The 12,193-nt window shown below is 49.5% G+C and overlaps 2 protein-coding genes across 2 annotated transcripts in view; both read right to left on the bottom strand.

Moving 5' to 3' along the window:
- Nucleotides 1-9,678, bottom strand: part of ATP6V0D1 (ATPase, H+ transporting, lysosomal 38kDa, V0 subunit d1) — a 37,243-nt gene extending 27,565 nt beyond the window's left edge. Inside the window, exon 1 of the mRNA XM_008567651.1 lies at nucleotides 9,468-9,678. Coding sequence (XP_008565873.1) covers nucleotides 9,468-9,597 — 130 coding nt within the window. The 5' untranslated portion in view covers nucleotides 9,598-9,678. The remainder of the gene's footprint in view (nucleotides 1-9,467) is intronic.
- A 796-nt stretch (nucleotides 9,679-10,474) lies between these two features.
- On the bottom strand, nucleotides 10,475-11,244 carry AGRP (agouti related neuropeptide). Its single transcript, XM_008567640.1, has 3 exons — nucleotides 11,115-11,244; nucleotides 10,882-10,955; nucleotides 10,475-10,657 (listed from the first exon to the last, which is right to left on the bottom strand). Exons 1-3 carry the CDS (start codon nucleotides 11,242-11,244, stop codon nucleotides 10,475-10,477), a joined length of 387 nt encoding a protein of 128 aa, XP_008565862.1.
- Nucleotides 11,245-12,193: the final 949 nt, after the last annotated feature.

Genomic DNA, 12,193 nt, shown 5'->3' with positions numbered 1-12,193 from the left:
TTATTTTAAATGTCTTTATTGGGTGTTTTAAAAAGTTACATTTGGGGGCCGGCCTGTGGCTCACTTGGGAGAGTGCAGTGCTGATAACACCAAGGCCACGCATTCAGATCCCTATATAGGGATGGCCGATTAGCTCACTTGGGAGAACGTGGTGTTGACAACACCAAGTTAAGGGTTAAGAGCCCCTTACCAGTCATCTTTTAAAAAAGAAAGAAAAAGTTACATTTGGCTGGCCATTTAGCTCACTTGGGAGAACGTGGTGCTGGCAACACCAAGGTCATGGGTTCAGATCCTTGCACTGGCCAGCTGCCCATCCACCCCCCACCCCCAAAGTTATGTTTGTTCACTGAGATCCATTCAAACAACAGAAGAGTACATAAAATAAATACTGAAGTGTTCCCGCCTCCTAGCCTCTCCAATCCATCTCCCAGAGGTTGTCACTATGGACAACTTGGTGCCCATGCTTCCAAACATTTGTCCATGTACTTGTCATCTGTATTCTACTAAAATGGGACTATGTTATATGTTATGCTTTGCAACTTTCCATCTAATAATACATTTCTAAATCAGCCCTTATGGAACTTCATGCTTTTGAGCACTTGCTAGTAATTCACTGTAAGGAGAGACCATGGTTTATTTAACCATACCAGAACTATGTCAGTGGATATTCTGTTGGTTCTAATAGTTTGCTGTTCCCAACAAGGAAGGCATGAACACCTCTGTACATGCTATCCTGTGCTGATCTATGTAATACAATCCTGTGAGTGGGGTTGTAGGGTCACACATTGTATATACATGCAATGTTTTGACAATGTGGTAAAATTTTGTCCCCCAAAGGGTCTTCACCAAGTCATCCTTCTATCAATTTTATTTTGGGAATTAAAAAAAATTATATTTATGGGCCGCCCCAGTGGCGCACTGGAGAGTGCGCCGCTTGCGAGCACGGTGGCGCTCCCACCAAGGGTTCAGATCCCATGTGGAGACCGGTTCCCGCTCACTGGCTGAGCGCGGTGCGGGCACGGCGCCGAGGGTTGCGATCCCGTTACAGTGCGCCGCTTGCGAGCACGGTGGCGCTCCCACCAAGGGTTCAGATCCCATGTGGAGACCGGTTCCCGCTCACTGGCTGAGCGCGGTGCGGGCACGGCGCCGAGGGTTGCGATCCCGTTACAGTGCGCCGCTTGCGAGCACGGTGGCGCTCCCACCAAGGGTTCAGATCCCATGTGGAGACCGGTTCCCGCTCACTGGCTGAGCGCGGTGCGGGCACGGCGCCGAGGGTTGCGATCCCGTTACCGGTCAGTAAAAAAGACAAAAAGGAAAAAAAAATTATATTTAGTTAAAATGAAAACAAAAAACCATCATGTCCCACAGTTATGAAGGAAGAGTCATGGCAGGGATCTGAAGGGAAATCCTTGGCTGTCGCTCTCCCTGTTCCACTTGCCAAATTAGGCTGCATGCCAGGTGTCCTCGTTAGGCCGAACTGTGTCCACTTGGCCCACAGTTAGGGCTGCTCTCTAGCCTCCTGGCAAGACTCATGGGCAGGATTCAGCTTCTAAGGAAGGCTTGCCCTGGCTGCAAACCAACAGATGGCCAGGCATGGGCCTAACTGCTGCCAGCCAGCATCCTGATGACTTCCAGATTGGTATCTTAGTGCTACTTCCCCGCATGGCCACTTCCCTGCTGCACTCCTCCCTCAGACATCTGAGACAGAACACCTCCTCTTCTACCACCCATCCACACCCTTTTTCCTCCTCTGGTGGCCCCCACCTCAGAAACAGCCCCAGCACCCACCCAGTCATTTAGGGAAGTCAGAAGACTGACTTCTAACCCCTCTAACCCCATATCTAAAAAAACTGGCCCAATCTTGTGGGTTTTGTCCCCTAAGCCAGTCTCTGAGCCAGTCTTTCAACCTCCCTTATACCACTCCTGCCTTGGTTCAGCCCATGTTTTGTCACCAGGACAGCTATAAGAGCTGCCAGCAAGTGTCCTGCTTCCAGTCTGGCTCCTGCTGAATCCATCCACAGAGCTTCAGAGCAACTGTGCATACCACCAACTCACACCCTCCACAATTTCTCCCTCTTAATGCACTGAGGGATCATGTCCAAGCTGGCTCGTGGCAGCAAAATGCTGAACCTCCCTCCTGCTTATCCCTAGCCTCCATCTCCACTCCAGGGCCTCATCTTCTTGGGCAGCAGCAGCAAGCTGGAGGGGAGCAATCAAGGCAGCAGGCTGCCAAGCACCACCAATGACTCATGCCAGCTCATCAATCGATCACTGGGCATCAGAGTCTCTTCATGCAGTAGTGCCTCTGCCCAGGGCACTCAGGACAACCTGAATCCTTGTTTTAGTCCGTTTTGTGTTGCTATAACAGAATTACCTGAGACTGGGTAATTTATAAAGAAGAGAGGTTTATTAGGCTTACGATTCTGGGACACCTGCATCTGGCATGGGCTTCAGACTGCTTCTACTCATGGCGGAAAGTGGCAGGCAGCCAGCGGGTACAAGCAGATCACATGGCAAGAAGCAAGAGAGAGACAGAGGAGGTGCCAGAGTCTCTTAAACAACAAGCTCTTGCGGGAACTAATAGAGCAAGAACTCCCTCATTAATCTCCCCTCCCCCAGGGAGAGCATTAATCCATTCATGAGGGATCCGCCCCAATGACTCAATCAGTTTCCAACACTGCCACACTGGAGATCAAATTTCCACAGGAGTTTTGGAGGGGACAACACATCCAAACTCCATCAATCCTCAAACATGGAGAGAAAAATTTCAGGCGTGTGTGGGGCCCAGGCTCTCATAGCTCAAAGACTTGATGTGTTCATTCCCTTCCTTCCACAGTGCAAACTCCCCTTGAATTATTGCCTTCTGCACACCCTTCTCCCAAGGCCCCCTGAGCTCCTCTCTTGCTTGTGGTCTCTGGATTGGCAGGACTGTGTCATCTCTTCCTTTGGATCACATCTGATTTTGGGGAATTTAGAATTGAGCTAAGCTCATCTTGCTATTGAAGCTGTGGTCATCTAATTTCACCAATTCAGTGTTGGCTATTTACTCAGCGCCAGTCCCTGTGCTTACACTTCACAAACATCTCAGAGAGATCCTATTATTAATCCCATTTTACAGCTGAGGATAAATGACTTGCCCAAGATCACAAAGCCAGTAAGTGGATGAGCTGGGATTAGCTCATCAGTGAGTTCTGCTCCAACTGTCTATACATTGTCTCCACCCATCCACTGCCATCAGCTTCTCACCCCACCTTCCTCTGTTCTCATAAAAGTCACCCATGACCTCTGAATAGCAAAACCAAATGGAAGGCTAACTTTATTCCAATCTCTTGGCCATGTTTAGCATTCACTACCCCCTTCTTTTTCAGGTTCTCCTTTGGAGCTACCCATATCTTCAGGGATGCCTTTGGACTTTTTTGTCAGTACCATCTTCTTTCCCTTCACTTGCTTAACTGAAGCCCTTCCTGGGGGAGGGTCCCATCTGTGTCCTGTACTCTTCTGATTCTATGCTTTCTCTTAGGGACCTTGGCCACACCTCTATCTCAATTCCCCAAGGTGTCTCTAAACTCAGATCTCACACCTGAGAACCAAAAATAGCCTCCACATCTCCACTCAGATGGCTCACAGATCCCTGAATCTCATATTCTCACTTACCCCTTCTTCAACTTGTTCCTTCTCCTACAGGCCACCATCATTTCACTCTGCCACCTGCACAGTTCTCTAAGCCAGAGATGAGGACATGAGCCTTGACTCCTCATTTTCCTCAGCCTCCTTATCCAACTCTCAAGTCCTTTCAATTTCTCTTCCTAAAATTCCCCTACAATGCTCCCAGCCAGTGCTGAGGACAGGCTGCCATCGTCTCTGCCCTGGATTACTGCAAGAACCTGCAAACTGTTCTTCCCACCTCCAATGTGGCCTCTACCTCCTACCCACTTACCAAACTGCATGTACCTTCTAAAGAATAAGTCCAATAATTTGTATTCAGGACACCGCGGTATCCCTGCATTCAGGACAGAGCCGTTTCTATGGCTTTTGTAATTCTTCAAGAGCTGATTTCTGTTAAACTTTCTAGCCACATGCCTAACCACACTACAATCAGTCTGTGCTGAATGACTTGCCACTCCTGGAAGATAGCACCAACATTTGCAGCTGCAGTTTCATGTGACTGGTGATAGGCTAAGCCCAGCCCGGAGTTTCTCTTTCTTCTTCCCACATGAGAATGTCTCTTATGAAATAATGTTGAAATGCAGAAGGAGATGTTGTAATGAACAGAAGACAAGTGAATCAGGGCAGAGAGAGCTAGGGTTCTAAAAGACAGTCAGCACATCACACATGTGAGCACTTCGACCATGGCTCCCTGAGTGTCTAACTCACTAGCTGAGAAAAACAACCCTCAGGACCATCCAGTCACATGGAAATTCAGACGATCACAGGGCTCCTCCTCTTGAGTGTTAATTACATTTCTTTATAATAGGAGATGTCCTGACTGCTCTAAGTGTCAGGTAGAATCCCCCATTAAATTAGAAAACTGGGATTCTGGTATTTATCAGTTGAGGTGCAGCTGCATAATTCAGCAAGCAATTTGCTTTTCTGTATTTTCCATGTTTGCTTTTTTGTTTTCTTTTGTTTTGTTTTGGTGAGTCACTAGTTGTATTTTCTAAGTTTCTGAGAAAAAGGGGAGCTAAACTATATGTAGAAAAAAACCAGAACACTGACCAACCCAGTACTAATGAGAATCCCTAGGACTCAGATTGTGGTCTCTAAATACCATTTTCCAACAATTAGAACCAGGTCTCCCAAGAGAAATTATGACTCTAGGTCTGGGTCAGATGTTCAAGGTCAGATGAGAACATATCTGTATTCCAGATAGTAAGGAAGCTCTCAAAGGCTTCCAAAAAGGCTTCCAGGAAGGTGCCAAACACACTTGGCAGCCAATTGAATGAGTTTCCGTTGGCCAAGAGACAATTTGAGCATCAATAAGGTTAATCAACTGAAGCACAACAAATACATTAAACCCATTAGTGTGTTATGCTACTAAACCAACCATCCTCATTAGTCATCTTTGGAGGATGTTGGAGAACCAACTCACTATTTTGAAAGTTGGTAAATAGGAGAAGGAATCAAGCATTTATCCTAACCTCTCCCATACCTCAGGGTAACTAGTAGGTGATTATTGGAAGTTTTCAGGTATAGAAGTATTCAAGCTAGCAACTGCAGAAGGAAACACGGAATAAAAATATCACCATTTTGCACCCCTGATGAAATAATGGTTCTAGTCAATAAGTTTCCATAATTCCTTATGTCACAAAAAGAGAAACAACTAGGACAACTATTCCTCCCAATGGAATACAAACATAACCTAAAAATGAATCAAGCCAGACTCTAATCATGCCTCTAGATTTAACTACTAATTTACAAGGAAAACAAGGGAGAGAGGAATATGTTAAACCATATGGCACGGACATGATATGCAAAATTGTGATGAATGGAGAATCTATAATCAAGTGATCCAACTTCATCAATAATTAAATTAAAAGGAAAAAGAGACAGAGAAACTAAATATTAAAGTACTTGAGAGAGTATCAACCAATTGAAATGTATGGATCACATTTGGATCTGATTAAAACAAATATCGCATAAAAAAATTTGAGGCAATCAGAGAAATTTGAATACTAGATGAAAATTTGATTATATTAACAAATTACTGGGTTTTTTTAAAAGAAGGAATAATAGTATTGTGGTTATTTTTTCTAAATAGCCATAACCTTTTTCAGAGATGCTGAAATACTTACAGCTGAAATGATATGTTGTTGTCTGGGATTTATTTTTCAAAAATTTGGGAGTGAGGGGGATAAGGAAGCTATTATTGAAACAAGATGATAATTATTGTATCAACAAGAATTGATAATTGTAGTTAGGTGATTATTACTTCTGGACTCATTATACTATTCATTCTAATTTGTGTATGTTTGGCCATACTCCTAATAAACAATTTTAAAGAGAAAAAAGGAAGGCGAAATTCTAGAGGGTGGGACTGGAGCCTACCTCACAGTTGAATTCCCAGTATACAGTCAGGCAAATTAATAGCAATAATTTTAGATTGAACCCAGGGAAAGAGCTGAGAGTTCAGGCCCAGAACTGTAGTAATGCCTGAAATACCCACTTGGCTCTCGTCTGAGGCCCAGCCTACTGGAAGGCTTTCAGGAAGTGTTTCTTGTATGAGCCAACACACACTTGAATATGAAGTAGCACTACATGTGTCCCTCTTGGTCTGAAATACATTCACTCAGTCACATCCCACAAACCCAAATTCAGCAGGCCTCTCTGGCAGGTGGTGCTCTACACCATCACTATCTCTGTCCTCATAGCCAGTGCTAAGGGCTTCCTCACCCGGGCTCAGCCTGAATTTTTTTTTTTTTTAAACCAAGAGTCTGGATTCCCAGGATATTTGTACTCTCATCCTCAACACCCTGCCACTTGGGGCTCCTTTTGGTCTCTCTGATTGGCCCAACTATTTCTGCCTTCACATGCTGGTCTCTCTGAAATACTCTTCACCCAACCCCCATCCCCAGCTCTCTGAATGGCTTGCTCCTTCTCATTCTTCACATCTCAGCTAAAACATCCCTTCCTCAGCAGGACCCTAACCAGCCATGCTCTCAAAAAAATGTTCTCTAACATTTCTCCACTGTCCCTTTCACAGGTTCATCCTTAACAGTAATTATATACTTAATTTTTTTTTTACTTAATAATAACAATAATAACAGCAGCTAACACACTGACGGAGCACTTACCATGTGCCAAGTTCGTGCTAGGCACTTCACGTGGGTTATCTTGTTTAGCCTTCATAACCATCCCCAGGAAGTAGATGTCATTTTACAGATGACGAAACTCAGGACCAAGAGGTTACATACCTTGCTCATGGCCACCAAGCCATGAAGTAGCAAGCCCACATTTGTAACCACTATGTTACAATAATATTTTCCCCTGCCCCAATGATCTCCACCCCCCATTCCATGAGGGCCAAGAGAACATCATTCAATAAAGTATCTCAGCCCCTATCACAGTGCCTGGTATAAAATAGGTGCTCTGTAAGGATAGTGGGGGGGCTGTCCAGTTAGCTTACTTGGTTAGAGTGTGGTGTTATAACGTCAAGGTCAAGGATTTGGATCCCCTCACCAGCTAGCCACCAAAAAAAGGTAAAAAAGAAACTTCTAGGAAACCAGCACAGACAAACGCTACAGGAGTTGTAATGAAGTGGAGGGGCTGACATTCTAGCCTAACATGGCCACAGAGACTTTCTAAGATGAGGTGGTACTGGGGCTGAGCCTCGAAAGGCAGGAATAAGAAGGGAATGGGGATGAGAAGGAAGCAGAGGGAACAGCAGCTGCAAATAAACCTAAAAACAAGTGCTACTATCTACCTAGCACTTACTCTGTCCTGGGTTCTGGTTTAAGTATTTTACACATTGCAGCTTTTTTTTTTTTTTTTTTTTTTTAAACAGATGACTGGTAAGGGGATCTTAACCCTTGACTTGGTGTTGTCAGCACCACACTCTCCCAAGTGAGCCAACTGGCCATCCCTATATAGGGATCCGAACCCATGGCCTTGGTGTTATCAGCACCGCACTCTCCCAAGTGAGCCATGGGCCGGCCCTCACATTGTAGCTTCCTGACATCTCACAACCTTTATGAAATAGGTGCTGTTAATACACCAGATGAAGAATTCAAGGCCCAGAGGTATTCAACAACTTGTATAAGGTAATCCAGTCATTGGCAGGGTTGGGATTCAAACCCAGGTTTACCTAACTCCGAAGTCCATGACACTATGTGCACCAAGTGCTGGAGGGATGGCTTGTGTGAGGGAGAGGAATATATATGAAAGAGTAAAAGATCCCTGAATGCCACACTAATCTGGACGGTGTTCCACAAGGGTGGAGGGCATGTGCTGAGTAGTGGTATACAAAGAATGACCTAGCATGTTTATGGAGGTTAATGGAGGGTCTGTTAGGAAGATGAGAACTCTGTGCCCCCAGAAGTTCTACAGGGGTGCAGGGAGCAGCAAGAGTGAGGAAAGCCAAGAAGAGAAACAAGCCATCCAAATGCCAGTTGATGACCAGTGGTGTTCACCTTTACACTTTAGCAAATAAAGACCTTCTTCAAGTCGCAGTCAGTCCACAAAACTCACATTAAGTGCCAACCATGTGCTAGGCCCTGCCCCAGGCAGCCTTCCTGTGTTTTTCCTCCTTTTCCCACAGTGAGGTCAATCAGGTTGCTGGCAGGCTCCTACAGTACAGCACCCGAAAGTGCTCTCCTCTCCTTCCCCAACACCACTCACATAGGGTAAGTAAACAACTTTTCTTGCAGATTTATGTTAAAATCACAAAATCTACAATTACTGTATTTCAGCTTCAGTAAGTCAAGGTATTTTAAAGGCACTTTACTGGTCTGGTTTGCAAGGTAAACAGTAACTCATTTTTTTCTTTGAGCTCACTTTTAATCTCAATAAGTTTTGATAAGAAAATCTTCTTCAGTGGGTGAATCATCTGGACATCTCCGTTCAGCTAGCAACCATGAGGCTATCACCTCTGCTCAAGAGTATCACTTGGGGGTGAGATGGGAATTCACATCCCAACCACCTGGGTGGGGGGGGGGGGGGAGAGGAAGATCGGAATTACGGACATCTCTAACTCAGCACATTTGTTGCAGCTGTGTCTCAGGGAATCAACCCCACTTTGGAGCTGTATGCTGAGAGAAAAGGGGAACTCAGCTTCTCATGTCTCTTGGGCTAAGAAACCCGGTTCCCAACAGACATCCCCCCTTGCTGAGGGAGTGAGATTCATTAGCCAAATACTTGTGAATGAACTTGTACACTTGCAGGGTCACCCCCTGCTCTCCCAAACACTGCCTTCAGGAGACACTGCCCAGCCAGCGGTTCAGAGTCGGGAGGAACCTCTCGCTAAGCTGGCTCAGCAATTCCCCAGGAAGGCTGAACCCGCAGGCCAACGCGAAGACACAGTGATCTTAAAGGCCTTGGTGTCTGGCGGGGTAGGGGGGTGGGGGAGGGAAACTTCCTCCACTTAGCTTCTCTAAACGTTGCCACGGAACAGCTCTCCGGCTACGAAAGAGTAAAGAGGCTTGTATGGGCACACCTCGTAACGGCTACCACTTCCACGAGATCCCCTGCTTTCACACTACATGGCGAACACAACGGGGGAAGAGGCGGCCCTAGCAAAGGCGAATCACTGCTGTTCGTAAAACCTTGTATGCGTTTGGCCCGCGCCAAGCCGAAGCTAGAGGTAGATCCCCTTCCCGCGCGCCCGCCATCAGCCCCTGGATTCCTAGAGAGGCCTCTCAGGCCCTTCGAGACCCCGCGCTCCCGACTTCCCGGCCCAGACCTCGGAACCCTCAGGCCTGGGCCGGCCTACATCCCGGCCTTTCAAGGCCCCTCAGCCCGGCCCCGCGGCTCACCCTCGAGCGTCTCGCACTGCACCAGGTTGAGGTAGTCCGCCTGGCTGAGCACCCCGGCCTTCAGACCACGCACCAGTCCCTCCAAGTAACCATTGTCTACGTTGAAGTAGAGCTCCGGGAAGAACGACATGGCTGCTGCGGGGGCGGCGGGACCGGAGAACCCCGACCGGCCGGCACGCAACGCAACTCCAAGATCAGCTGACTACGCGGCCGCAGCGGGCTGTCAAGCGTGTCAGGTGACGCTCAAGCGCCTCACGTGACCATAACAGGCGGGGCTCCAAGCGGCACCCGACTTCCGGGTGGATTCGTGAGGAAGCGTTGCGCAGGTGTGGGCTGGAGACAGCCTTCTGGCGCCTGCGCACTAAGGGGAGGCATGCCTCCTGCGCCCTGGCGTGGGAGCCCCGTGAATGTGCGAGGCCGGCCGCGAGGTGGCGTTTGTAGCCGCAGGGTTCTCTCGGGACCTCTCTAGCTTTCCCGGGTTTGCTGCACCTGGTGTTGCTGGGGCCGACGCGATAAAGATGGGAGTGGGCGGTGCTAGTGCTTGGAAAGATTTCAGGCTCCTGTCAGCCCACCGCCAGAAGGAAACTGAGGCCCAGTGAGGGGCGGGCTTTGCTGGAGGTCACACGTCGAATGAGCCGCAAGCAGGCCTAGGAGCCTAATGCTTATTCGCCAGCGGGGCGTTACAGCTCTTACGCCGCGCTGCGCCCCGCCTTCCCCGCATTTGTTGTACAAGATGCTCGAGGGCTGAACTGCGGCTCGCCTCTGCTTTCCCCAACCGCGCCTGGCCCCTTTAAAGCGTGCGTGTATGTAACTCAGGTGATGGGGTAGCCCAGGCCCTGGGGTAAGGGCGTGTTTGGTTTCTTGGCTTGGCGACACCCCCACTCCTGTCATGAACCTCCCCCCCGATTCTACTGCCACGTTGGAAATAACCACAGCCTTGAGGTTGGTCCCATCCTTTATTCGCATCACCCTGCCCCTGCCTCAGCCGCAACCTCGAAGTGGGCCAGCTAGGTGCGGCTGCAGGGGTTCATGGCAGTACCCAGCTTGCGGCAGTAGCAGAAGGCGTTGAAGAAGCGGCAGTAGCACGTGGCGCACGGGTCGCAGCACGGTACCTGCTGTCCCAGGCAGGATTCGTGCAGCCGTACGCAGCGACGCGGGGAGCGAGGCTCGCGGTCCTGCGGGTCTAGCGCCTGCAGGGGAGGCAGAGCAGGGAAGTGGGCTTGTGCCTCCAAAGACAGGGCCAGGGACCTCACCTGCCCGGATCTGATCCGTACAGGATGGCAGCGGAACTTGGAGAAAGATGGTCTAGACGCAGGGTTGGCCCTGGTGAGAGGGTCCGGAGGCGGGGAGGGGGAATGGTACCTGATGCCCCCTCCCAAGGCTTGCCGCCTTACCCCTTTCCCTGAGCAGTTACCTCTGCCAGGGCCTCGGCCTCCTGCAGTAGAGCCTCTTCTGCTTGTTCTGCAGTTGTCCTCTTCAGTGACAGGCCTAGGTCAGAGGATGTGAGGTCAGGACTCACCCATGCACAAAGCACCCACCTCCCAGGGCTGGGACTGGTAAGGGAGAAGGAGGGCTTATACTGGACAGGACAGTTTGTGGCCAGAGGGTGTCCAGGCCTCACCCCACCCCACCCCTGTCCACACTGACCTGGGAGCTCTGGTATCAGGACCTCGTCAGGCCTTCCCATGTCCTGGAGGGGGGCCAAGCCCAGCTGGGCCCCCTGCATGGCGGGCAGTGCCAGCAGCAGGGCACAGCTCAGCAGCACTGCAGTCAGCATGGCCTGGCTCAGCAGGAAGACCCACCACTTAGTCCCTCCTTATCCTTGGAGTAGCCTCTAGGGACCCAGAGAGAGGCCCTCCAGAGGCAAGTCCCTGCCCAACCTGAGGACTTACCTCTACTTGCTGGTTCTTGCCTAAAGAGTTCCTGGCCACCCCGTGCCCTTGGCTTATATGCAGGGTCTAATGAAGGGCCCACACGTGACTGCTCCCTGCAGCCAGGGCGTAAGGGGCCCTCCCTGGAGGGTGGGGGCACAGTTCAGGCCTCTATCCCTGCAACCTGAGCCTGTGTCGTCTACAAGAGGGATGCCCATCTCTGATTTCAGGTGAGGTTTCCAGGAGCCAATTTAAGTTTAGGAATAAGATGGAGTGTCCAGGGCCCCAAAATTTCCACAGGACAGGGACCAGGGGGTGGGCCAGGCTGAAGCCATTAGCAGTAACAAGGCAGGCAGCCCTGAGAGCTTAATTTAATTTGTGGTCCCAGAGATGTTCACTCAAAGCCTACGTGGCATGTTGTTTCCTTTGCTTCCAGGAACTTGGCGTCAAAGCGGGTGATGGGCCACTGGCTGTAGGGGGGCAGGGGGTGTGTGCAAAATCAGACCCTGGGTTTCTTTAGGGAGGGGTGGAGAAGGGAGGGGAGAAGCCCACCTAGCCAAAACCAGGCCTTCCTGACTGCATTCCTGGTCCTGCCTTTTTCCCCCTTCTCCCTCCAGGCTTCTCCAAGACCCATACCCATACTCCTGTCCCCAAACCCCTTTCCGCCCAGGGTTCCTGGAAGCTAAGGAAACAGAAGGGACTGTTCCCTGGTGGGTGAGCAGCTTCAGGGTACAAAGCTTTCAGGCCGCCTGTCTCATTAGTGCTAATGGCCGCTCCCTTCCGCCCTGCATTTTCAGGCCTCTGCCCACGCCTGGTCTTATCAGCATGAGGCTGGGATGAGCACTGTTTTTTTGT

The sequence above is a fragment of the Galeopterus variegatus genome, unplaced genomic scaffold (genome assembly GCF_000696425.1).
Source record: "Galeopterus variegatus unplaced genomic scaffold, G_variegatus-3.0.2 Scaffold18, whole genome shotgun sequence".
Classification (NCBI taxonomy): domain Eukaryota; kingdom Metazoa; phylum Chordata; class Mammalia; order Dermoptera; family Cynocephalidae; genus Galeopterus; species Galeopterus variegatus.
The sequence above is the reverse complement of the archived record's forward strand: the minus strand, read 5'-3'. Positions and strand labels throughout refer to the sequence as shown.